The following is a 26,098-nucleotide window of genomic DNA, read 5'->3' on the forward strand; positions in this document are numbered from 1 at the left end:
AAGGTGTCTCTTGTTTGATGATTGCTCCACCCTCAAATATGATTGGACATTTGAGAGGTCATGTGATTTTGATGACATGACACCACAGCTTTGACTAACCCATAGTTTCACTGTCATTCATGTATTTATGGGGGACCTACAAACACTAGACCTTAGGTGTCCCACATTAGGCAATGTCCCACATTAGGGCAATTCACCCTATGTTTATACACTGCTAGATATTGTTAGTAGACAGATTAAATCAATTAGTAAAAAGTGTTAAAATATGTATTTAATTATATTTAAATGTCCACAGGGCCAAAAGTTGCACCATATCACTTTTGCACAGCTAAGAAAAGTAAAAGAAAATGCATTAACTAAAAAAACTAAAAGCAAAAGAAACCAGAAGCCAGGAAAACACACATACACACACCAAATGTTGCTCATTTCGGCTTCACTTTGCACAATGTCACTGTGCACCCATAGATAAGAGAGAGGAGGAAGAGGGCGAGAAAGGCACAGGCCATATTCCAGGTCTCTTCAATGGTATCCTGCACAATAGATTCGGGTTTGTTCTCATTCATAAATATAGCCTCTTCAAATAATGCTGTAAAATGCAAACAGAGGAAACAATAAGATCACATTTGAAAATTATGACATTTCTAAAGTTTATTGACTCAATTATTTCCTTGATGAATTTGTATTTCAGTGCATGAAATATTGCATAGATACCTGATTTTTTGGAGATGTTAAACAGCTGGGTACCAGTTACATGAGAGACCCTGCATGTGTACACTTCACCAGGTGCCCAATCTGAAGGCAGGAGTTGCAGGTGACTTTGGATTCTAAATTTTCCATCAGGGCCTTTTGCGGCGTTGGTTTCATTGTGGACAGTCACTACATTCATTCCAAGCAGCCAGGTGATGTTGATGGCAGGAGGACTGAAACCATACACCAGACACACCAGCTCACTAGCACCCTGCAGCAGCTTTGCAGATGGAGCAGAGTGGATCAAAGAGGCTAAATAAATCAAAAACAGTGAGTGAAACAGATCAGATAATAGAGTATACAGAGAGGTTTATGTATTGCAAATGTGTTCTGTTGTATTTGCTATCTTAGTATTTTCTGTCTTCTATATAGATAGATAGAAAGATAGATAGATCTGATGGCACCCACCGTACAAGTTCACCAAATTTGCAATAAATGGACTTTGGGATGACTCATGAGAAACAATGCAAGAGTACATGGCTTCTCTCCACTGTGATGCAGGCAATATTAGGGCACTATGCATTGAAAAAGTTCCTGAAGTGTGAGCAACCACAGGACTGTTAGTAAAGTGAGACTCGTTGAATTGCATCCCATTTAGTTCCCAATACACGGAGATCTCAGATGGGAAGAAACCGGTGATGAAGCAAAGAAGGCTGGTATTTTGTCCAGAGAGATCGCTGTCTGAGGGTCTGAGGATCCTCACAGTGGGTTGTTTGGGGTCTGTGAACATTTGGCAACAATTAAGTAAAGATAAAAATCTTTAACAGAAGTTTGAGAACTGTAAGTGCTCACCTCTGATTTTTGAGATGTTCTGCTGCTGTGTGACATCAGAGCACACATGCTTTACCTCACAGGTAAAGACAGTATATGTCTTCCATTTTTCAAATGAAACCTTCAAAATACTTTCCTTGCTTTGAGTGCCATTGGCATGATCTGTAGTGTTTTGGTCGGGGCTATTTGGATTATGAACGATTCCATTCTCTTTCCATTGGATGGAGAAATGCTTGATATTCTGACCAACAACCAAACAGATCAAATACAGATCTGTGCCAGATCTCACATGATTTAAAGGACCTTGCAGGTAGACCGCTGTCTTCTGATTGGAAGGTGCAGTCACTGTTGGACGGTAAACGTATTTGTTAAGATATTGCATTCACTGAATTACAGGTAAGGAAGAAACTACAACATTCTTTCATGAATGAGAGAGAGAGTCACATATGGTGTGTTTACCTGCACAAATATTGGTGTTTTTCTCAGCTGTTTTCCCACTGCGTTCATCAACAATTTGACAAGTGTAAGTGACCCCTTTATCCCACTCTTGCTGTGGCACCAATATCTCACTGTACACTTTCACATAGCCATTTTCCATCATTGAGACGTCTAAAGCTGTGCCAGATTTTTTTTTAGATTCTGAAAACCAATTGATCTTCGGGTCGAATCCTTTTCCAGAACACAGCAGCTTTTGTGGCTCTGAACTAGATTGACCCACACTGGGAACAACAACAAGCTCTATGGTAGGATCATCTAAGGGGGAAAAAAAGTTGTCCAGTGAAGACAACATAATACATCCATATATTAGTAAAATTCATTTCAATCCATGAATTAATGTCTCCAATATAATTAATGATAACACATTACAAGAAGGTTACAATTTTCATTAGTTAACATGAACTAACAATAAATAATAAGTATACAGCATTTGCTAATATTAGTTTATGCTAATCTCAACATTTACTTATAAATTTTTTTAAGATCAAAACTTGTATCTGTTAGCATTATGCACAGTGAACTATCATGAACATGTTATTAACTAAAATAAACAAAGGTGAATAAGTTTTGTAAGTAAAGGCCAACTCTAGGTGACTCATACTCGCAATTTGTCCTCTGAATTTAACCCATCCAAGTTAGTGCACACACATTAGGAGCAGTGAGAGAACACACACACACACACACACACACACACACACGGACCAGTGTTATATTGATGTACTTTGTTAATTGTTAGTTCATTTAAGATATTGCATCTTTTTTGAGTTACCGATTAAATGTTCATTCCCTACCAAAAAAGTTTCCAGCAGGTTCTGATGCCAAGCTTTTGAAAGGAGTGTGGACTTTACAGGTAAAGCTGTTTTCTTTCTTCTGGTGCTCACTAGGGATTGTAAAATGTGTGGTCAGGGACCAATTGTTTTCAGAAGGGACCCAGTCCACACAAGTGAAATCTGAGATATCAGCACTGTTGGCCTGGAAGTTGATGCAGACCTCACCAGAGGGGAGATCATTTACAACACACTCCAGTAAAGCAGTGCCCGACTGAGCTGATTTCTTGAAAGACCTCCTGATCACCACTACAGGATTCTTCTTCATATCATCTGAAGATCAAACATACATTTTAATACACAATATGTGGTTTTCAAAACCTAAATTCTCACACTTGATCAGTGCAAAATATACAACTTACCAGCTTGAATTTTATCATTCTCTTCTGGGAAACATGGATGTTTAGCAGTACAAACAACGCTCTTTAGTTTCAACCACTTGTCTCTGGACAAAGTCAAGTTGCTAACAATTTTATTGTCAAGGTCTTTGGAAGTGCTGGTGCCTTTTTCACTGGTGCCGTCTGCCGACCATGACACTTCAGTGTTGTGTGGTGCTTCAACAATACAAGAAATTGTGACTTCGTTCTCCTTCAAAATGTCTCTGAGATGGCCTCTCTTTACTTGGACTGAAGGTTTGAACACAGACTTTGCTGTAAATATGAAATTAATAAAGTTAGCTTCATGGAATGATGATGCTAGCACTAATTATACTGTCATATATGATTCATCTTCAATGCAAATGCATCACTTTGATGTATTATTATTTTAACTGTTTCATGTTTTCATTTTTTTAATTTCAATTTATTTTGAGTGAAGTTATGATGTCTTTGTGACCTTATATGCTCACATATACACTGGGACAGACACATGTAAAACTGGCATGATAACATGAGAGAGAGAGAGAGAGAGAGAGAGAGAGAGAGAGAGAGAGAGAGAGAGAGAGAGAGAGAGAGTCATACATTGTGTATTTACCTGCACAAATATTGGTGTTTTTCTCAGCAGTTTTCCCACTGCGTTCATCGACAATTTGACAAGTGTAAGTGACCCCTTTATCCCACTCTTGCTGTGGCACCAATATCTCACTGTACACTTTCACATAGCCATTTTCCATCATTGAGACGTCTAAAGCTGTGCCAGATTTTTTTTTAGATTCTGAAAACCAATTGATCTTCGGGTCGAATCCTTTTCCAGAACACAGCAGCTTTTGTGGCTCTGAACTAGATTGACCCACACTGGGAACAACAACAAGCTCTATGGTAGGATCATCTAAGGGGGAAAAAAAGTTGTCCAGGTTACAATTTTCATTAGTTAACATGAACTAACAATAAATAATAAGTATACAGCATTTGCTAATATTAGTTTATGCTAATCTCAACATTTACTTATACATTTTTTTAAGATCAAAACTTGTATCTGTTAGCATTATGCACAGTGAACTATCATGAACATGTTATTAACTAAAATAAACAAAGGTGAATAAGTTTTGTAAGTAAAGGCCAACTCTAGGTGACTCATACTCGCAATTTGTCCTCTGAATTTAACCCATCCAAGTTAGTGCACACACATTAGGAGCAGTGAGAGAACACACACACACACACACACACACACACACACACACGGACCAGTGTTATATTGATGTACTTTGTTAATTGTTAGTTCATTTAAGATATTGCATCTTTTTTGAGTTACCGATTAAATGTTCATTCCCTACCAAAAAAGTTTCCAGCAGGTTCTGATGCCAAGCTTTTGAAAGGAGTGTGGACTTTACAGGTAAAGCTGTTTTCTTTCTTCTGGTGCTCACTAGGGATTGTAAAATGTGTGGTCAGGGACCAATTGTTTTCAGAAGGGACCCAGTCCACACAAGTGAAATCTGAGATATCAGCACTGTTGGCCTGGAAGTTGATGCAGACCTCACCAGAGGGGAGATCATTTACAACACACTCCAGTAAAGCAGTGCCCGACTGAGCTGATTTCTTGAAAGACCTCCTGATCACCACTACAGGATTCTTCTTCATATCATCTGAAGATCAAACATACATTAATACACAATATGTGGTTTTCAAAACCTAAATTCTCACACTTGATCAGTGCAAAATAAACAACTTACCAGCTTGAATTTTATCATTCTCTTCTGGGAAACATGGATGTTTAGCAGTACAAACAACGGTCTTCAGTTTCAACCACTTGTCTCTGGACAAAGTCAAGTTGCTCACAATTTTATTGTGAAGGTCTTTGGAAGCGCTGGTGCCTTTTTCACTGGTGCCGTCTGCCGACCATGACACTTCAGTGTTGTGTGGCGCTTCAACAATACAAGAAATTGTGACTTCGTTCTCCTTCAAAATGTCTCTGAGATGGGATGTCTTTACTTGGACTGAAGGTTTGAACACAGACTTTGCTGTAAATGTGAAACGAATAAAGTTAGCTTCATGGAATGATGAAGCTTGCACTAATTATACTTTCATATATGGTAGGATATGGTCACATTTAGTTTTTATTTACTTACCCATGCACATGTTATATTCTTGCTTGAACTCTTCAGAGTTATGGCTGGCTTTACAAGTGTAGTTTTTGTCTTCATATTGGGCACGGATAGATATTTGGCTTATGTAAGTAAAGGTTTTCTCCACTTTATCAGTGGTCTGCAAGGTTTTATTTTTAGCAGCACTGACAAGCTGATCCCCACTAAGCCATTGTACAGTAAGTTTGTCTGGGTAATAATCCTTCAACTGGCACTGCAACATGATGCTATCACCTTCCTCTCTACTCAGCAGATCAATAGTGGGTGCAGTGACACGTTTTACTATTAAAACAAGGAAAGAATCAATGAACCTGCAATGTGGTTTAAACAGAAAATATAAGAGATACAACATTTATGAAAATCTTAATCAAGAATACTAGTCTTCTTCAATAAATTCAGATAGACATACAAAATAATGATATTTTTTTATAATATGAAATAATTATAAATTATAACACCCCCACCCCCCCCCCCCCCCCCGCCCCCTTTAAAAAAAACTGTTAAAAACACCTGTTAATGCTAAAAAAAAAAACCTAACAAAAAAACCTGTTAATGCTTCAGTGGGTGGTTATTTACATCATGAGAGTTTTTAAAGTTGAAGATTCTGGAATAGAAAAAAAAAGATGGACAGAAAAGGAAATAAAAGACATGCTTCAGAAAACATAGCAAATAGCAGATGGAAGCGTTAAGTAACAGTCAAGCTGAAATAGCAACCAAAAGCAGAACTGAAACCCATCTGCATCTTTGAGACAGGGTTTAGCACATCTGCACAGGAAATACACCTTTCCATTTACATACAATTACTCTCCTGTTATGCAATTTATGTTTTATTACCCTTTGCAGCATGAAATATTCACACTTACAAATATTCACACAAAGATGCCGTGCTTCAGTCACCCAATGAACAAAGTCTTGCAGATTTGGAAAAAATTAAGGATTGGATTTAAGAAATGTGTGTGCAGTTTATTATATTCAGAAATTAGGAAAATAATTCAAAACCTAATGGCCTTTAAATATTTCTGTATTAATAAGTGTTACTCCTTATGCAGTGTATATACATTTTTTAAGAGCAACATTAGTTTATCATGCAAATTAGTGTTTTTCCTTAAGATGTCAACACAGAATTGTGAATTTGAGATTATAAAAAAAATACAAGAGAAGTCAAATCGTTTCTTTCTTTTATTAAAGTAAAATCTAAAAACCAACAAACTGCACAATCACATATTTACAAAAAAATTATAACTGTCATAGTCTTAAATCTCTTCTGAAAGGCCTTGCATCATGTCCTTAAAGGGATCTTTCATTTCACCTGAAAGCATAATTTGACACCAATTACAGCAAGGAAACTTATGTTTAACATGCATATATTAATTAAAAAAATGTCAATAAAAATACAAAGCCAATTTTTTGCATCATCTCTTGCATCATCTCTTGCATCATCTCTTTCTCCAAATGATAACTAACTCAAGTGCTCCTATAAAGTCTAGTCTCATGTTTATCCTAAATTGAAAATTACCTATAAAAAGTCTAAAAGTGTATACCTTAACAAAAGTAGCACCTATGCTGTAGAACAAGGTGATGAGGAACAGGAAAACAAAGGTTACAGCAGTGTTTGAAATGCCGCTGTCATCTGTTTCAATGGGTTCAAACAGGGGATGCTCTATCCACACGATCCACGCTGCGGAAACCAACAAGAACACATTCGCAATTAAGACACTGTCCAACATAAGCTGAGTATAAGAGTCTGGCATATTCCTTGTGTCTATGATGATTTTAACCAATTTGCCTGTCCATCCGTATTAAAAATAATAGACAGGTGAACTAAAGGCAGGATTATGATTATTTTAATCAATTCACCTGTCCATCTTTATTTAAAATTAGACAGGTGGACTAAAGGCATGAATATGCAGTAAAAGGAAACCAATTAGAATATTTTAGGGACAAAGAACCTTTAATGAACCATATTGTTTCTAAAATTTGATGATTTTTATTTATATTAACTGCTTACTACATAATTAAATCATATACTTAAAGGTGACCATGAACATATCAATTAAAACAGCAAAAAAGTTGTGAATGTGTCTTGGCATGCTGTAGATGAACCAATGTGACTATCCTTCTCTATGACCTGAACTATATAAAATGGAGAGCATTATGTGTCTGAGTGATCATATCAAACAGTTCACATGACATACAATATGCGCACACACACACACACACACAGATAAGCATTTACTCTCATTATTTAGAATTGTATGTGGATGCTAATGGTACTTTGTCTTCTGAATAATATTATTTAAAAAAAATAATTGTATGCATTTATTTCAAAGTACTCTTAAATGCATCACTTTGATGTATTATTATTATTTTAACTGTTTCATGTTTTCAATTTTTCCATTTTAATTTATTTGGAGTGAAGTTATGATGTCTTTGTGACCTTATATGCTCACATATACACAGGGACAGACACATGTAAAACTGGCAATGATAACATCAATTAAGTGCACAGGAAATATGCTTAGTTTCTTTTTTTATTAGTCTTTTCCTAAATGTGATGTGCATGAAAATATCTCAAAAAGCAAGAAGCCACAAACATTAAAGACAAACACACTTACAATTATGGACATGTTACACAAAAACAAAAAGAAACACGAGATGAACAAGATAAACACTTAAAAAGCAGAACAATCACATGCATAACGATCTATTCCTTGCAGCACGCAGGGGTATTCATACTTAGATTAATTACACCTGGCTTATCAATGTTATCAGCAATAGATCTTGTCAGTACGCGCATTTTTTCATCAATGGTTTCATGGTACACTACACAACTGTACACTGAACCAGTCTTCCATTCGGAAGAATCCACTGTGATCTGACTGTAGACCGAGAAGTATTTATCATTCTGCATCGGCAGGCTAGTTTTGTGCTTGTACCCACTCTCAGGTTCATCATCATCAACAAGCCAAGACACAAACACCTCCTTGGGGTAGAAATCCTTCACATAACATGTCAGGGTCATCGTTTCACCCTCTTTGTACTCTGGGGGTGCTAACAGGTAAACAGAGGGTCTCTTTCTTTCTTTACCTAGTAAGACAAGATCACAATTAAGACCAGATTGCTGAGTCATTCTCTTTTTCTTATTTTTTGAAAGACTTCAATGTCAATTGTAACAAAGACTGTATATATCAAGAGATCTTGTGGAAGCAAGGACAGTGTAAGGTTTTACAAAAAGAAAAAAACATACCATTTTCTCTGGTGAACTTAGTATCCTTGGGCTGTGGTAGGTCTGAGTGTTCAACTGTGCACGTAAATACGGTGCCGTTGCTCCATTCTTCATAGCCTATAGGGGCTTTAAGTTCCACTGTTATTTTGTTCTCTAAATGTTCCTCTGAGGCCTCAGCGATGATGAAATCATTTGCTTTAATCTCTATTTTTTTGAATCCTGAACTTTCTCCAGAAGCTCTGCACTTCAGCTCTCCTTGTCTATTTTTCAGCATGTCTTCAAGGGAGGGGGGGACTATAACAACCTCAATATTGCTGCAGCCTTGCATAGAAGCTATAAACAAAAATCAGACATGCAACAGATTTAGAGAGAGGCAAACATTATGAATAAAGAAACATTCACAGTCCTCAAACATACCTGTATATTGGGCCTCTTTGACTTCACTTCCCGTCTTGTGCTCGAACTCACACTTAACTTTGGTGTCTGATTCCGTCCATGTCTTGGCACTGATTTGAAAAATGCTTGTGGCACTATACAAGGTTACTGAGCCATTCTTCTCACTTGTGTCATAGGTGTCTATCGCATGCGTCACCTTCTGATCGTTCTGAAACCACTTAAACGAGTATGCTTTAGGCGAAAACTGCCGGGCTAAACACAAGAAGGTTGCTGTCCCATTCTCTAACTCCTTTTTTGTAGGTACTGTTAAGACGACAGTTGCAGGCTGATCTGGCGGTGGAGCTGGCAACATACAGGAGAAAGCAGAGAGGACATGAAAAGCAAGGAAATAGTGCAACATGCTTTATTAAGCAAAGCACATAGATGCTCTTAGTCGAGTTTGAACGTCAATGTTAAATGTTGTAGCCTATATTTATATTTAAATTATTTTTATTTTGTTTATAAAACAAGAAATCTCATATGCCATTGTATTCCCTGGCATGAGGTCAGAGAAAAAGCATTTCTGAAAGCCTAAGCATATGTGCTTTTCTGTTGTAAGTCTTTTAGACCTATAGTCTTGTTGTTCTCAGCTACTGCAAACATTCACTGTCATTAGACTTTGATAAAGGACAACTGCTTGACTTGCAGAAAAATATAACAGCAGGTTCATTGGCATTAAATAATTAAATCAATGATTTGACAAAACTATAAGAGTGTGCTAAAATGTCTATTCAAACATGAGCCTCCTCAAAGAAACAATATCCCAACAGCAATATACAAAACACTGACCCAACAGCAATAAAAGAGAGACAATTGAAGTAGCTAAAATGTCCAAATGTTAGATATTTTAGAGATGTAACTTACCTGGTGGAGTTAAAGTAGCTTTTACAGTACCAATAGAATTTGAAGCTTCACATATGTATGGGTTTTGAGGACTCCAGTCGCTTTTCTTCACACGCACATGGCTGATTTTGGTATAGTCTCCTTCTCTCCCGAACGCTGGATACTGAATGAAAGTATCCAGATCTTTATCACCAGGACCCTTCCACTTGAAAGTGAGTGAGTCCACAGGTGAGAAACCTCTGGTCAAGCAGCCGACGGTGATCTCATCAGAACCAGGAGAACACTGAGACAGGGCGAAGATGGACTTCGGCGCAGATGGTTGAGCTGTAGAGACATTACATCTTTCTCAGACAATATATAAACGGCATCCTAAAACGTAACATATATGCAACACTATACGGCCTTGTCAAATTAACGAAACAACCAACGAATGAACAAATAAAGAAAATAAATAATAAATTGATTGAGATTAAATTATTATACGTGAGAAGAAATACACCGCTATCTTCGACTTGCATCAGAGTCATTTGTCATCAGAGATTTGCATTTAAACTGCTTAGTAACTATAGTCTTGCAAGTTAGTCATCTTTTCTTCTTTAAGACTGGTCATACCTGTTTTTTTAAGTAAGTTAAATTAAAAAAGTAAATTGGTCTAATTAGAATTTTTTTAAAGTCAGACTCAATACCCCTTGGTTAACGGTCTCAGTCTAAAATCGGTCGCAAAACATAAAATCTCGCGAATCACGGGAAACATTTTTTTCTTACACTCTTAAAAAATAAAGGTTCCAAAAGGGAGTTTTCACAGCGATTCCATAAAGAGACATTTTGGGTTCCTAAAAGAACCTTTCAGTGAACAGTTCTTAAAATAAACATTTTTTTTCTTAGTGTGAAGAACATTATAATCTAAACAACATTGTGCAATTGAAAGGGTCCATGATGGTAAAGGTTCTTCATTGAACCATCAATGTCATTTAGCAACCTTTTTTTACAGTGTAGATAAACGGGTATAAACTCATTTAAATGTATTAGGCTATTTGATAATGACTGCATAATGACTTCAATTTGTTTCAAATGAAAGTTATTTTAACTTATGAACTATACATTTAAAAAAAATAATGAAATCAAATATACATTTAATGAAAATTACAACCTTTTGAGAATTTTAAATAAAAGCGTTGTATAGCAGTTTGTAACTTTGAACTATGAAATCATATTAAAAAAACTAAAAATGTATCATTAAAAAATAAATAGCCAAAAAATACTGCAAACAAACGTCTAAAGGGGGATTCTTTCATTTTCATTGTGCTTGAAATAATTTCTTGAATCGCGGTTGTTCCACAAAAAATAAATTCTTTTAAATCTCTAATTGTCATCTTCATGCATTAGTAGAAACCTTTCTAAATCAAGCTATACCAGTTTATTAGTAATATTTAATATCGGGATACAATCAACAATTTAAAAAAAATAACACATTAAGAATATAACACATTATATTAGTGGATATCAGTGGATAAAGTTAAAACGCACCAGAGACGTTACAGTTTAGCAAATTTTTTTAGTCTTATATTTCTGTCTGTTTTCAGCGTCTAATATTTGAGCAGTTTAAGGCAACACGTGAGAATAGCCTAATGTACAACAAAATTAGTCGTTTAAGAATAACTACTGTTATTGATTTTTGTTCGTTTTTAACAGATGAATAATATAAAATAATGTAGTCTTTTAAATCTAGTGAAAAATGAACAATCGCTAAATGAAGAATGTTATAGGCTAATAGAAAACTCGAACTATGTTATAGTAAAAATAAAACACACGTGCAATTTCTTCCTTTACGATACAAATGTCCATGCAATTAATCATAAAAACTTACTGTTTGTTACGGTGACTTTGGTGCCGCTTCCCCAGTAGTCGAAAGCCCAGTTACACAATATTCTTTTAATGTTACAGTGCAGTATAAAAATACAACGCTCAGAGTCCTGCAGCCAATTCTTTGTTTTTTTATACAAATATTTAGAATTGAATTTAAATATTCATAATCTGAATATTTTCAAGTAAATTACTTTAGACTAATATCCTAACTTTAATTGTTCTAATCGCAGAACAAGAAACTTGTCACTGAAATGTTGCTTTTATGTAAAAAATTGTATCGACGAAATAACTGCACACACATTTATCGTACTTAAATCAGATTTTAAATTAGTAGGTGAGAATTTTTCTTACCTGACGAAACAGTGACCATGGTTCCTTTTCCCCAGTAGTCAAAACCATAGTCACACTGACAATTTACCCGTGGATATTGTACAATAATAGCAGCTATATCATATGTAACCTCCTAACAAGCTTTCATTTATTATTATATAACCCACAGATTGGATTTAGCCTTTTTATTCAATCTAATGTTTACTCTCGCAAAGAAAGGTAAAACGGAAATTCACCTTTAGCCTACTAGCCTATTATATTTAAACCAAGCCATAGTTATTGAGAGGATTAGCCTGATATCTTACCAGATGTCACTGTGACAGACGTGCCTTTCCCCCAGTAGTCAAAGGCAGCATCACAGTGATACTTTTAATTTCTTCAGTGCACAAAAACACAAACGATCTTTTTCATATTAGCCAATTAACCTTATAACCTGATTTATGTCGTAATTAATTGTCAAATTTTTCATGATATGAACACTTTTATCAGGAAAAAAAGTTAATAATCGGCTTTAGAAATATTTTTATAGCCTACATAACGATTCATATTTTGCTGTTTGGTTCGTAGTCTAGAAATCAAAATTTGACTTCTTACCTGATGTTACAGTCACCGCTGTTCCCTTTCCCCAGTAGTCAAAGGCACCGTCACAACGGGAAGGTTCATGATAAGAGCCATACCATAACTACAATAATACATTTTCATAGGAAACATTTTTTTCTAAGCCGACGTTCTTAAAACGATTTAGTTTGATATGTTGTTCGCACTTTCTATAATCGGAGAGTTTTACGCGTTACCGACGCATTTCCACTGTTAACCAATGTAAACATTTTAAATACGTCTGCATGTTAGTTTTGTGACAAAAAGACTACCTGTTCTACCATAATAAATAAAACAAGCAAAAAAAAAAAAAAATGTACAGAAAATATCGGCAATAACTTACCTGAAGAAACGGTGACTTTGGTTCCTTTTCCCCAGTAGTCGAAGTAGTCGACACAGTGACTAGTGCCTTTGAGTTACTGACCAAAAAACCCACAAGAAGCAACAGTGTCCATGTGATCAAAAGAACTTAAACCTATCATTAGTTATTCTACCTTTTGGTCAGGATAATGGATGTAGTGAAAACTTCTCTCGCCATATTGTTCTCAGCGTGTCAGAAATATGATTTGCAGCACTTATGTTGCATTAGCTTTAAAACATGATGACCCTGAAATTAAAAAGCAATTTTTAGTATAGGCTAATAACCTGAACCAAACTCTTCCTGCATCTCCCCTCAGTTCAGATGTGTCCTATTTACTAATATGCCTAATTAAATAAAACATATTTTGAACGAAAAATCACTATATATTGTATTGTTCCCTTATAGCTCCATATTGTGTGGAGTCATATAATATAAATCCAATAAATGTTACAAAAGAAAGCATTAACGATTGTAAAACGGGCTGATTATTATGAAACAACAAATGGGTGGGAGACATATAAGACTGAAAAAAGTTTTTATTTTTTACTTCAAATATTAGGCATAAAAGTATTGAGTTGTGTTGTACTGACTCTTGCATTTCCCAAAATATATGTGGTCTTATAGATTTTGTATTTGAAATTGGATTTATTCACCAATTTGTTGCATTCGTGCCTAAAATTGTCATATGGTGTGACATAAAAGTTATTTTATATAAAATGAAAATGGGATATACTCTCCCTAAGTAACTAACTTCAACATAAATCGTTATTATTACTATCTTAAGATTTAACATTTATTTTGTGCAGATTCATTAGATTTTGTATTGTTTTTCTAAATCATCATGCAAAGTAAGTCATCTCTCCTCAGCCTTTCCAAATATTTTAGATTAATTATGTTAAACCCGGTTTTAAATCTATGAAAATGCTTGTGACTCTTGCTGATACTATTTCTCTTGTGTTCCGTTGACTTTTTTATGATTTATAAATAAGAAAGTATTTTTACTGGCACAATTCTCAATGTCACACCAAATTATATAATGTCACGCTATATGATGAACTGCACCACTCCACAATTTGTTAATGCAAAAAACTGTATTCATCAGCATTATCTTCATTCAGTGATGCTTTAAGAGATGGAGGGGTCAGGTTCACTTCACTTCATTCACTTCTTTTTTCCTTTTTCTGTATTTCTTTCGTGCATCTCTCCACATCTCTATCATTTTTGTACACTGTACACTGAATGCCTTGAGTTTTCTTTTTTGTTTCTTCTCTTTAAACCTGGTAATGAAAAATATGTAATTAAGATATTTCCGTTCCTTTCAGTTTCACCATCTTGATAATAGTATCATGTGTTGAAGTTACATATATGTTGTGGTCTAGACCAGTGGTTCTCAACTCCAGTCCTCGGGACCCGGTGCTCTGCACATTTTGTATGTCTCTCTTATCTGACACACTCAGTTCAGATCATATGCTGCGTCCAAATTCGCATACTCTCTTGAGTAGGTACTTATTTTGAATTTGAGTAATTGCTTCAGGGCCGCTAAAAAAGTATTTTCTATATAGAATCATATGCACACCATATCTCGCTGGTAGTAATAGGTCATCCAGGTACTTTTTTGCCTGCTCTTTTATCAGTACTGTGATTTTGGACGTATGGCTTTTGTCACTGCTTTTTGTCTACTATATAGTAGGGAGGTATGCGATTTCGGACACAGCTATAGAGTCTCTCCTAACGAGCTGATGATCTGAATCAGGTGTGTTAAATAAGGAGACATACAAAATGTGCAGAGCACATTTAGGACTCAGTGCTCAATTTAGCAGTGGGTCCCGAGGACTGGAGTTGAGAACCACTGATGTAGACTATATTTTACAGACAGGTTATTATCAGCTCAATTGTATATCAATACTTAAAGGGATACTTCAGGATTTAGCATTAAGCTTTGTATCAGTAGAAAACCAGTAGTATTTTCAAAAATCGTCATTTTGCGTCATCGGAGGATTTTTGGGCCAGAGGCTTAAAACTACAGCCAGTATTAGTAGCTAGTTCCGCATGTTTTCACCACGCCCATATGGGGCGGGATCTCAGTCACAGAGTGTAAAGATGTGTCAGCCATCTTTCTGTAGAAGCTAAGCTAACAGACTCTTGCCTCTTGCTCTGTGTATAAAGTTTGTATAGTAGGCTAATCACGATGGCGGAAGGTATCGTTAGTTTTGAAGTTGAAATGGCAGAAGGGGATTTCGAAGATCTGTTGCGCGAATCTGATGCTCGCGGCTACCTGTACAAGCCGCAATACAGCGATGAACAGTTGCGGGAGATGGAGGAACAAGAGGCGGCCGGAGCAGCTGCTGCAGCAGGGGAGCAAGACCTGACTCGAGCCCGGCAAGACTCCAGTTGGGGCGGACCGGTCGTGTCAGTACTCTCGCTGTGCGCATATGGAAACAGATAGAGAGTCCTATTGCTGTCGCGAATTTTGAGCGATCCCATTTTCTTCTGGACGAGATAAACTGGAAACGCCAGCCAAAGCCCGCAGGGACAAACGGACGGCTTAGTGTAACGTAACGTTATACGTTATTTGGTTTGTAACGTTATTTGGTTTGTTTTTCTTTTTTTTACCAAGACGCAATGTACAGAGTTTGGACACCCGGCATTATCACAATGTTCTTTCCGTGTAGTCAGCTGAGCTATTGTTGTTATATTTACATATATGATAGTATATACTGTATGTGCAAATAGTTTGCATTGCTAACGTTGTGCTTACTGTTTTGTAGACAATATCGCCTAACAGCCTACCATCACTTTATGGAATGGGTCCTGCAAGGCGAGAGACATAGTAAAGGCTATCGTCTCATTTTGCCCACCTGTGTTGTCCAGGATATCAGACGGAGATATCCAGCTCCTGACGGGCAATACTGTGAATGAATATAAGGAAACAGCTGAAGCTCTGGAAGAGCTTTGAGTGTAAAAGTGTTAATATTAATTATTTTTTTAATTAAAAGTTATAACTCACATTGGTTGTGGTTCTTTTTATAAACCTTTACTGTTACTAGAGTATGTATTAGCCTAGAGAATGTGTGGAGACATTTTTCGGATACTGCCGCCTGTAACCGGTAGGCGTGGTTAGCCTGGGCAGCAAAGCAAGTGCATTCTGGGAGTTGTAGTCTTTCAGCCACATGAGTAAAAAATACATTTTCTGCCTTTTCTCAGTCTAGAATGCTTGAATTTCAAAAATAATTTCACATTTCTACTATATAAATGACCACTATTAAATACACATTCATCTTCCCAGAGCTGAAGTATCCCTTTAATCAAAATGGATTATAATTAAATATTTAATATATCAATTATGTCTATCATAGATCGATCGTCAGGATAATCTTTAAGGGGATTCATTTATGATCGAATCATCTGCTTGTCCAGCAAACCTGATCATTCGATCTCATCAAACCTCACAAAATTATCCTACTTTATAGACTTTCAAGAGAAGCTAGCCCTCTGGCCACAAGGAATAACTTTCCTGTTCTATAACGATACCTCTTTATGTATCAATAACTTTGTAAAGCACGTAGCTTTGGATCTTACATTAAAGGGACTTGTATATGAGCAAGAGACAGAGTCAATAAATGAATATAATGAATTTAATAAAGGAAGACTATGTATACGGTTACTAACGTTACAAGGAATAAAATGTATTTACAACAAAATACAACGACAATGAAAGAGAATGCATAAATAAAGAGAGAGGGAGACTGAGAGAGAGAGAGAGAATCTGGAAGGATCAGTGGCAAATTACGACCTTAAAACCTTTGAGAGACAACACGGAAAAACACATCATAATGCTCTGAAAGCTCGAAAAACGAATATACTTGCATTATGGTTCTCTTACGTTGCTGGAAACGGCTGCGTGGGTGAGCGGCCTCGTTTCGTGTGTGTGTGTGTGTCGTCGGAGCGTCACATGGTCTTCAGATGGTCTGGAGCGCGCACTTTCAAACAAAGGTTTAAAGATCTTTGACGTAAATTACCAAAGGAACAATTCAGGCTAAGTTAATTTACTCGTCTGAGGAAATGAACAAAGTAGAAAGAAAAACATAAAACTGAAACAAACAAAGGAAAAGATCCCCGGAGGGGGACACGAAGCAGTTACATGGTGATGCGAGGAAGAGAACGAAGTAAGAGAGAGAAGGCAGGGGGGTCAGTTCTCTTAAAGAAACTGAAGTCCACACCTTTGTGGGGAGCCCTGGCCAATGACATTCAACGAAACTTTTGGCGGGCAGAATTTATTTTGTCTTGTCAGAACGGTCATTTAGATGTTTTATGGCCGTGGCCTAATTCTTCGATCAGAATCATTCCAAATGCTGGTGCACCTAGAATCATACATTTTACGACATGTTCAATTACATATATGGCTCGGTCAGATCAAGAGGTTTCTGAAGGTAGGAAGAAAGACATGTAAGGAGGATGATATTGCAATGATGATAAGTTACATTAAAAACGTAAGTAAAATCACTTGTAGTTTGTTTAGAACTACTATACACTCACAGATACCTTCAGGACCTGGGCAATCGGACAAACATAACAACATCTCAAATATATCTCAGTGAAGTCTTTTAAATGAGAAAATTAGTAAAGGTCCATGTATGTGTGTGTGTATGTTTGTGTGTGTGTGTGTGCTTGGAGCTTTCTTTCAGCCGCCTGGCATTCCTTTCTCGCAGAAAGGAGATGTTAGGTGATAAGGTCTTTTTGAGGTTCTGCGAGTTCTAGTTTATTGGTGTTTGGGTAAACACTCTTATGCCGTAAAGGTGTCAGAACGCGATCTCCTCGTAGACTTTCTGGCGCTCGCTGGTGAATTACTAGACGCGAGTCAAATGTTTAAAGCTTTTTCACATGTTGGACTGCATGAGTCATGCTGAAATAGCCCAGATACCCTACAGCATCCTGATTTGGCTAGGAAGAGTCAGAAACAACAACAAAAGCAAAAAGCACATCATGATAAGAAGGCCCACGAACGCAATTTTGGTGTAGGAGATCCAGTACTGGTTCGCAACTTTAGCTATGGACCGAAATGGATTCCGGGGAACATAGAGACTGTGACTGGACCACTTTCTTATAAAGTGATGCTGGGCGATGGGAGAGTGGTCCGAAAGACATGTGGATCAAATTCATGGCCGACAGAAATTACTTGTGGTACTTTCAGGGGAGGAAATGGACGGTAAATCTCCTGATTTATGACTTTTTTGACAACTCTGCTTCTGTAGGTGCTAAAAAGACGGAGGCAACAGTGGCTGAGGACATTCCTGGGGAAGTCAATCCCTTTGAAGCAGCTGGGGATTCTTTCAAAGCTGCTGAGATAATAACTGAAATTAACAAATCTGTTAACCCTGTTGTGATGAGAAGGTCACAAAGAACCCGGAAATTGCCTGGTCATTTGAGAGATTATGAAATTAAGTAAAAAGAAAAAAATATATATTTTTTTTATGCAACTGTATTGTGGTTACATGATTGTGGAATGAAGTTAATAGTATGGTAATTATGGTGTGCCCAACCCTGCTCCTGCCGATTGACTGTCCTGCACAGTTCATCTCCAACCCTAATCAAACACACCTGAAGCAAACAATTAAGGTCTTCAGGATCTGAAGCAACCAATTAAGGTCTTCAGGATCACTTGAAAATTAAAGGCAAGTGTGTTTAATTAGGGTTGGAGATAAACTGTGCAGGACAGTCGATCGGCAGGAGCAGGGTTGGGCACACCTGTTGTAGAGTGAGCTTTTGTAGATTGACCTATAGGGGGCAATCTAATGCCTTTTGACTTTGGCTTAAGAGTAGCAAAGAAGAAACTGTTAGACAGAGATGGATTCCACCTGGGGTGCTCAAAGGGGTAATCCATGAGCCGGAAGTTGAAGCCTCGCAGGAGCCGCCATTGTAGCAGAACTTCACCTGCTGTTAGCATTCCATTGACTCCCATTCATTTTGGCGTCACTTTGACAGCAAATAACTTTACATCTGAGGCGTCCAAAGACTTCATTTGTCCATTTTTTATTTCTAAATAAACACGACAATGTCTAAAAGGCTCCATTACTTTGTATCTTACCCCGTAGAAGCCGTTTTTGTTAAAAACAGGCTAGCGATTGCGTCATAACCACATGACTTTATGTCGCACAATAGAGACAATACCGTATAGACAGGAGGAGAAGCTCGCAGGCAATCGGGGGGACGTCCCGTCAAGGGAGAAGCCCATAGATAATGAGTCTAATAATTAATCAGAATACTTACTCCTGCTCACTCACGCCAAAGAACTCTTTGCTCAAGTTCCCCGTCTCTGCAAGATTAACGTTGGCAATTTTCACGCACAGCTACCAGAAGATTTACGTCTGTCAGACAGGTTGCTCACGTCATCAAGCTTAGTTTGAGTCGGTTTGAGTCTGCGCGTCACGAAGGGAAGTGCTCAAAAATCGCTAAAAATGGGCTTCAACTGTCTCAACTGAGTTCCAATGAGATGGCTCTGTCCACTACTTATATTGTCTATGGGGGTGCTTCTCAATATCCCTCCTCGTCTCCTCACTCCTCTGTCCTCCATCCTATGACCCGGAAACCAATCAAGCACAGCCATCTTGAAGGACATCTCAATTCTTTAATTGCACCGCGAGGAGTCTAGGATCGAGGAGTGAGGAGGCTTCCAGAGGAGGCTTCCAGAGGAGTCATGAGCGAGGATACACAGGTGTATCCTATGCGAAGTGTTTTATTGACTAAACGCGATGCACGTATAAACTCTCCTCCCCCTTCATATCGGTCACAATCTGTTTTAATTTATACTTTACCCTTGCAGTTTATATAAACCACACATCTCACATATTTCAACAGGGTATCTTGCTTTATTATTATTTATTATGAATTTCTTAAATAACCAAACGTCAACAGCATAAGGGTAGATCCTTTGAGCGCTGCTGATGACGCTGTGGAGTGACGCTCGAGTGATCAAGTATTCCAATGTATAAAAAAAGCTTTCATTCAATTCCTCCATCCTCATTTTCTTTCCTTGCTCCTTCCCTTGTATCCTACAGGGGGTGGAGCTGAGACGCTAGGAAAGGAAGCAAGGAAAGGAAACGAAGATGCACAAATAAGAAATGAGAAGCACCCCTGGACTGTGATCAAGTGTACTGCTGGCTAGGATGTTCCTTAGCTGTGTCCCAATGTGAAGGCTGCGTCCTTCGAAGGACCCAGCCTACCCAGCCTTCGAAGGACGCTCCGCATGTAGCCTTCGTAGGATTCACGAATTGCACATCCAGGTGTTCCCGATTACCGCTCCTGGCGCCAAGCAACGGTGCGAGAGTAGCCTACGGCTGCCATCCTGATAAATTATTTTATATAATTGAATAAACAGTATTTTGTTTATATTTTACTGGAGGACATGGTGAGGATGTTTCAGTCATGTATTTTCGGCTTTAATAGCCGGATCATGGCCAGAGGTTTTCTGCGTCCCAATTCAGAAGATGCTTCCTGAATTGCCAGATTACACTTTAAACTGTTCAAGTATTGGGTGTTAACTTACGTAAATAGTGTAATGAAAAGAAAAGAAAACTTACATGGGCATATGGTTCCAATGCCCTGCTGAAAAATCCAGCTAAAACCAGCCTAAGATGGTCATGCTGGTTTTGGCTGGTCTCCCAGCCTGGTCATAGTTGGTTTATCAGGCTGGTTTTAGAGGGGTTTTGAACACTTTTTTAGCTGGTCAGGCTGGTCTTAGGTGGCCAGGCTGGTTTTAGCTGGACAGCCTGGCTGGTTTTAGCTGGCCAGGCTGGTTTTAGCTGGTCAGCCTGGCTGGTCTTAACTGGTCTTAGCTGGTCAGGCTGGTCTTAGCTGGTCAGTGTTGGTCTTAGCTGGTCAGGCTGGTCTTAGCTTGTCAGTGTTGGTCTTAGCTGGTCAGTGTTGGTCTTAGCTGGTCAGTGTTGGTCTTAACTGGTCAGGCTGGCTGACTCTATGTCTTCTCTATTTTTCCTGCCACTGGTTGTTGTGACAAAGAAAGTAAACAATTCCAAATACACTTTAAATAATCTTCAGGAGCACAGGCAACCATTCAAACAAATTGCTTTTTTATTTGATAGTTCAGCCCCTTAAAACAAACCAGTGATATGGTAACAGTTATGTACAAAATTATTAATTGAAATGATTAAAATGCTAAAAACTGTCCTAAAAACTAAAACTAAAAACTGACTTAACAGTAAAGGCACAGCAAAATCAGTGGGAATTATATAAACTCTGAGCAGAGTGTTAAATGAACACTGAAGCAGTGTTTAAGTTAATGAGATAATTTTGTGATTGAGTGATGATTAAGTATTATTGAAAAGACACCTGATGGTAACAAGCAGAATCTCTGAAGGAGAACCCCCCCCCCCCCCCCCCCCCTTTCATTTTTTGAAAGAAATCTCTTCTGCTCATCAATGCTGTATTTATTTGATCAAAAATACAGAAAAAAACTGTAATATTGTGAAATATAATTACAATTTAAAATAATGGTTTTCTATTTTAATATACTTTAAAATATAATTTAATCCTGTGATGCAAAACTGAATTTTCAGCATCATTAATCCAGTCGTCAGTGTCACATGATATATTATAAACAGGAATTAATTACACTTTACTGTACATTCACATAGAAAACAGCTGTTTTACATTATAATAATATTTCACAATATTACTGTTTTTTTTGTCGTCAAATAAATGCTAGCTTGATGAGCAGAAGAGGCTTCTTTCAAAAAATATTAAAAATAGTAATGTTTCCAAACTTTTGACCGGTACTGTGTATTAATTTTATACAAAATGAATTATAGTTAATAAGATTGATGTGGTTTGGCATTGATAAATTGTGCTTGAAAAAACATGATCAGAATATCGACTCAAATTATGTATTATATCGAGTATTATTGAAGCAAAACAGAGTAGATGTCAAGTCTTTGAGAAAATGTTTTAGGAGTTGCAAACATGTAGTTTTTTTCCTATCTCTCTCACAGACACAACACATCAGTTACACCTTTTTAAATTCTTCATTGCAGGTGCACAAATCCTATTCTACAAATTACCAAACTCACAGGGTCATATTGTTGTTGAGAACAGTACAATTTTGGCCAATCATGCACATTTCTTTGTGTATAATTTTGTGAATCATCTATACTGTTTGGCTATTCTCATGTGGTCACACTTCACTTTTCATTCCATTGACTTCCTTTTATTTACATGTGAATGTGGGAGATTGGAAATGCTAGCTCTCGCAAAGTTTCATATTTTACTGCATTCCAGTTCAAGTCTGGTGAACTCCGACCTGTGAATTTGCTCTACATGATAACGTGTGACCAGTAGAAGATCAATACATGAAGGTGTGACCTCTTGGCTGACTTAAAAGAATGATATTTTTGTTGTAAAGTCATATGCTCAAACCCCTTGTGTGATCCCGGCTTAAATGTGAGCATATACATTTCTTAATTTGTGATTTGTAAAATAGTATTTGTGCACCTCCAATGAAGAATTTGAAAAGCTGTAACTTCTGTTTGTGAGAGAGAAAAAAGTTTGAAACTTCTATGATTAAAAAAAAAAAAAAAAACTTTCTCGGTGACTTTAAATTTACTGATGTGTGACTTTACACCTACAGACTCCACTGCCACAGGTGCTCAGTTTTGCTATAATAATACCCTCACAGAACATGATAGTAATCAGCCATCCATGCAAAAGCAGAGGTCTTGTGGTGTACAGGTACATCTGTCCAGGCCAACATCTGATGCCTTCCGCTGGGATCCCAGAAAACCTGCAATACAAACATAGTACAGTTAAAAAACTATCATACATACATCTCATCTGGTATCACAAATTATCATTCCAGGTTCAATTTAAGATATGCCCACTGCACGATATTGAAAAACTTAAATACATATTTTGTTTTTCTGCTATATATATTGCGATATAAAAACAATTTCATCAGAATATTTATTTAGGTCTATTTGAAGAGAATTAATTATTATAGAATAATTGGGGAGATTTTGTAGAGAAGTGAATCTGCATTAGGGCTGGACCCGAATATTCAAATATTCGTTCGGTGGGTTGGTATTCGATTTGAAAATGTGACATTCGAATATTCGGGGTTTTTTTGTTGCACACCTGGCATCCCCCTCGAAAAGGTTCTCATTCGCGCTTGAATATGTTTTACACTATAAAATCTGGTGAAATATAATACTTAACAAATAACTTTTTTATAACTACTTAATAAATATATTTGCTTCTTCTTGGACTACTAAAAGTGTTCCTGCAACAGGAGTATTCTCTGCCTAGAGCGTAGAACAGCGGAGTTTGTATGGACAGAAGTGCATACCTGAGCTTGTATTTTGGGCTAGGCTGCGTTGCTTTGACATTGTTGAAAATAGAATAATAGAAACAAAATGAATTATCCTATTTACCCCTTATTATCAATCTAAATGAATCTACTGCGAAATATAGGAGAAATCTCGTTTTTCTATATTTAAATTTCGTTTTTATTGATTTAAATTTCGTTTTTATTTATTAAAATCTACCCTACTTTGTCAGTGAGAAAAATATTATAAGACTACCTTATTAAAAATATCGCTTAAGTTAACAGACCTGTGTGTGTGTGTGTGTGTGTGTGTGTGTGTGTGTGTGTGTGTGTGTGTGTGTGTGTGTGTGTGTGTGTGTGTTATATCACTAGTGCAGTGTCCGTTCTCAGAGCATATAAGCTCTGGTCGCGTGAGGCGCGCAGCTTCCCGCTCGCGCTGTTCTGTAGTTTTTTAAAAGTTTATTCATCCTGGCAAGTAGGGGTGGTGGCAACCCAGGCTCATTGGCAATACGTTACTCTGCCTACATTTTTGCAAAACCTAAAATACGTACCTCCAGGTACGTTTCCCTGCACTTTTCGAGTGAAAAGTCCACTAGAGGCGCTAAGTGGTATCATTTTTTCTCCGTTCACGATGGTTAAATAAAGGTTATAAAAACAATAATATGAGTAATGTACAGACTTCTCAGTAGGCCTATACACTCATTTGTATATTAATTAGGTGTTCAAGCACGAAGTGCTGAAAACCTATTGTAATTGCTATTTGAAAAAAAAAAATCCCCTAAAACGCATCGTGCAGCCCAAACCGTAAGGACTAGAGACTTGAAACTCGGCCAGATGGTAGGCCACACTTTTGGGGAGAACCCATCAGAGTATGACCCCAATTGGCCCATAGGTGGCGCTACAGCAACCAAAAGTACTAAATTGCTCATAACTCACAGACCTTTGGTCCTAGCCCAACGCTTTTTACACCACTGTAACCCTTGGCTCAAGACGGACAGGATGTATCTCCGAATTCGATTTAAGCAAAAAAACCTACTTTTGCAAACTAGTCCCTGGTTTTTCGCCCGATCGGAACCAAACCAGTGCAGAAATGTTCTCTGGAGTCTGAATATCAATAATTATCAACAAAAAGTTTAAATTTTGATTCAAGGTCGCTAGGGGGTGCAAAATGATTGTTGTGGGCAGAGCCTATTTTACTAAAATGGCTATAACTCGAGAAGTAAATGAGATAGCTTCACCAAACTCAGTACACATGTGTATGAGTTCAATTTGAGGCCACAGTAAAAAAATCGCGACGATTGAACACTAGGTGGCGCTGTAATGGGAAAAAAAACACAAAAACGGCTCTGACCACCTGACCGTTAGTCCGATTGACTTGAAAATTGGTATGCAGTGTTTTGGTCCAAGGTGCCATGTATGTCTATGAGGAAATTGGCGTATCTCAAAAAACATGGCCGCCATCGACCAATGAATTTGAGCATCTATTAGACAAGGTTAACGGAGGTCGATCAGCATGAAACTCTTTGGGCATGTTCAACTCATGGCTCAAGAGGTCTGTAAGAGTTTTGAAAGAAATCGGCTACTAGTTGGCGCTAACGAGTTTTACGGCTCTGTAATCACGTGGTGTTGCACACATCCCCACAATATGCATATCATTTGATAGATCTCTTCATGCTGAACAACTTTGCCTCTAGAACCATTGCTGTCAATTCAATCGTTCATTAAATATTCATGAATATGTTAAAAACCTACTTTTGCGAACTAGTCCTAGGTTTTTCGCCCGATCGGAACCAGACCAGTCTAGGACAATTCTCTGGACTCTCTAGATAAATAGTTATCAAAAAAAGTTGAACTTTTGCATTTGGGTGGCTGTAACAGAGCCATTTAGAAAATTTGCGTTTCAAAATACACTCAAAAGCCTATAAATCATTAAAAAAAAATCAGAACTTCACAAAAATTGATGAGCATATGTGTCAGAACAATGTGAAGAAGCATGCAAAGTTTCATGGAGATCGGACCATAGGTGGCGCTATAACTGTTAAAAAGCTTTAAAACCATATATTTCCTATGGTAAATTGCCTGTATTGGCTGTAAATGGTATTTTCCATCTATGATCATATAATTTTCAAATCATAATGTTTAAAACCAGTGCAGTACAATTCTCTGGACTCTCTGGATCAATAATTATCAAAAAAGGTATAACTTCTTCATTTGGATGGCTATAATAGGGTGTATAACAGCCAATAAGTGGTATTTTACTGCCCCCTGCTGTCATTTCATCATACTAATCCCTAATATTTTTATATATAATTCATATTTAGACTTTATAAAATCATTATTTGAACATTTACAATCACATTTTGTCAAAATGTATCTATTTGAGTATTACTATAATGTCAATTGTGAAAATGAAAGTAAAACTTTAACCGCCATTTCAGATATGCAATTTTCAGCATTGGCTTACAAACAAATGCTTAAAGCAATAATGTGTGTGTGTGTGTGTGTGTGTGTGTGTGTGTGTGTGTGTGTGTGTGTGTGTGTGTGTGTGTGTGTGTGTGTGTGTGTGTGTGTGTGTGTGTGTGTGTGTGTGTGTAAGCATGCATTATTGAGTAAACATGAAAATGTGAGACATTTTTTTCAATACAATTATATGATTAAAATGAAAACCTGTAATAAGCATTTTTTTTTGCCTACCATTTATTTCAAATATCTATAGCTATAACAAAATGTGTTTAAGCATTTTTATTAG

At 37.1% G+C, this 26,098-nt stretch overlaps 1 protein-coding gene and 1 long non-coding RNA gene across 2 annotated transcripts; one reads left to right on the forward strand and one right to left on the reverse strand.

The window, feature by feature from the left end:
• Window positions 1-251: 251 nt before the first annotated feature.
• Window positions 252-12,338, reverse strand: LOC143721971 (uncharacterized). The gene is made up of 13 exons (XM_077212969.1): window positions 12,083-12,338; window positions 9,887-10,189; window positions 5,347-5,643; window positions 4,951-5,238; window positions 4,555-4,863; window positions 3,816-4,109; window positions 3,206-3,493; window positions 2,808-3,116; window positions 1,978-2,271; window positions 1,540-1,863; window positions 1,156-1,467; window positions 712-999; window positions 252-586 (listed from the first exon to the last, which is right to left on the reverse strand). Exons 1-13 carry the CDS (start codon window positions 12,099-12,101, stop codon window positions 423-425), a joined length of 3,489 nt encoding a protein of 1,162 aa, XP_077069084.1. The 5' UTR covers window positions 12,102-12,338; the 3' UTR covers window positions 252-422.
• Window positions 12,339-15,452: 3,114 nt separating this feature from the next.
• Window positions 15,453-16,027, forward strand: LOC143721992 (uncharacterized). Its single transcript, XR_013196817.1, has 2 exons — window positions 15,453-15,574; window positions 15,788-16,027. It is a non-coding gene; the product is annotated as an uncharacterized LOC143721992 (long non-coding RNA).
• The last annotated feature ends 10,071 nt before the right edge of the window (window positions 16,028-26,098 follow it).

This window comes from Siphateles boraxobius, unplaced genomic scaffold (assembly GCF_051911475.1).
Source record: "Siphateles boraxobius isolate OS27281-9 unplaced genomic scaffold, OSU_SipBor_1 66, whole genome shotgun sequence".
NCBI classification, from domain to species: Eukaryota; Metazoa; Chordata; class Actinopteri; order Cypriniformes; family Leuciscidae; genus Siphateles; species Siphateles boraxobius.

Bases quoted from the DNA above. Each gene is read 5' to 3' on its own strand.
- LOC143721971 (XM_077212969.1), bottom strand. The intron at 3,117-3,205 runs GTAAGTTGTATA...TTTGATCTTCAG, and splicing joins GAATGATAAAATTCAAGCTG to ATGATATGAAGAAGAATCCT. The intron at 2,272-2,807 runs GTAGGGAATGAA...TTTCCCCCTTAG, and splicing joins ACCTGCTGGAAACTTTTTTG to ATGATCCTACCATAGAGCTT.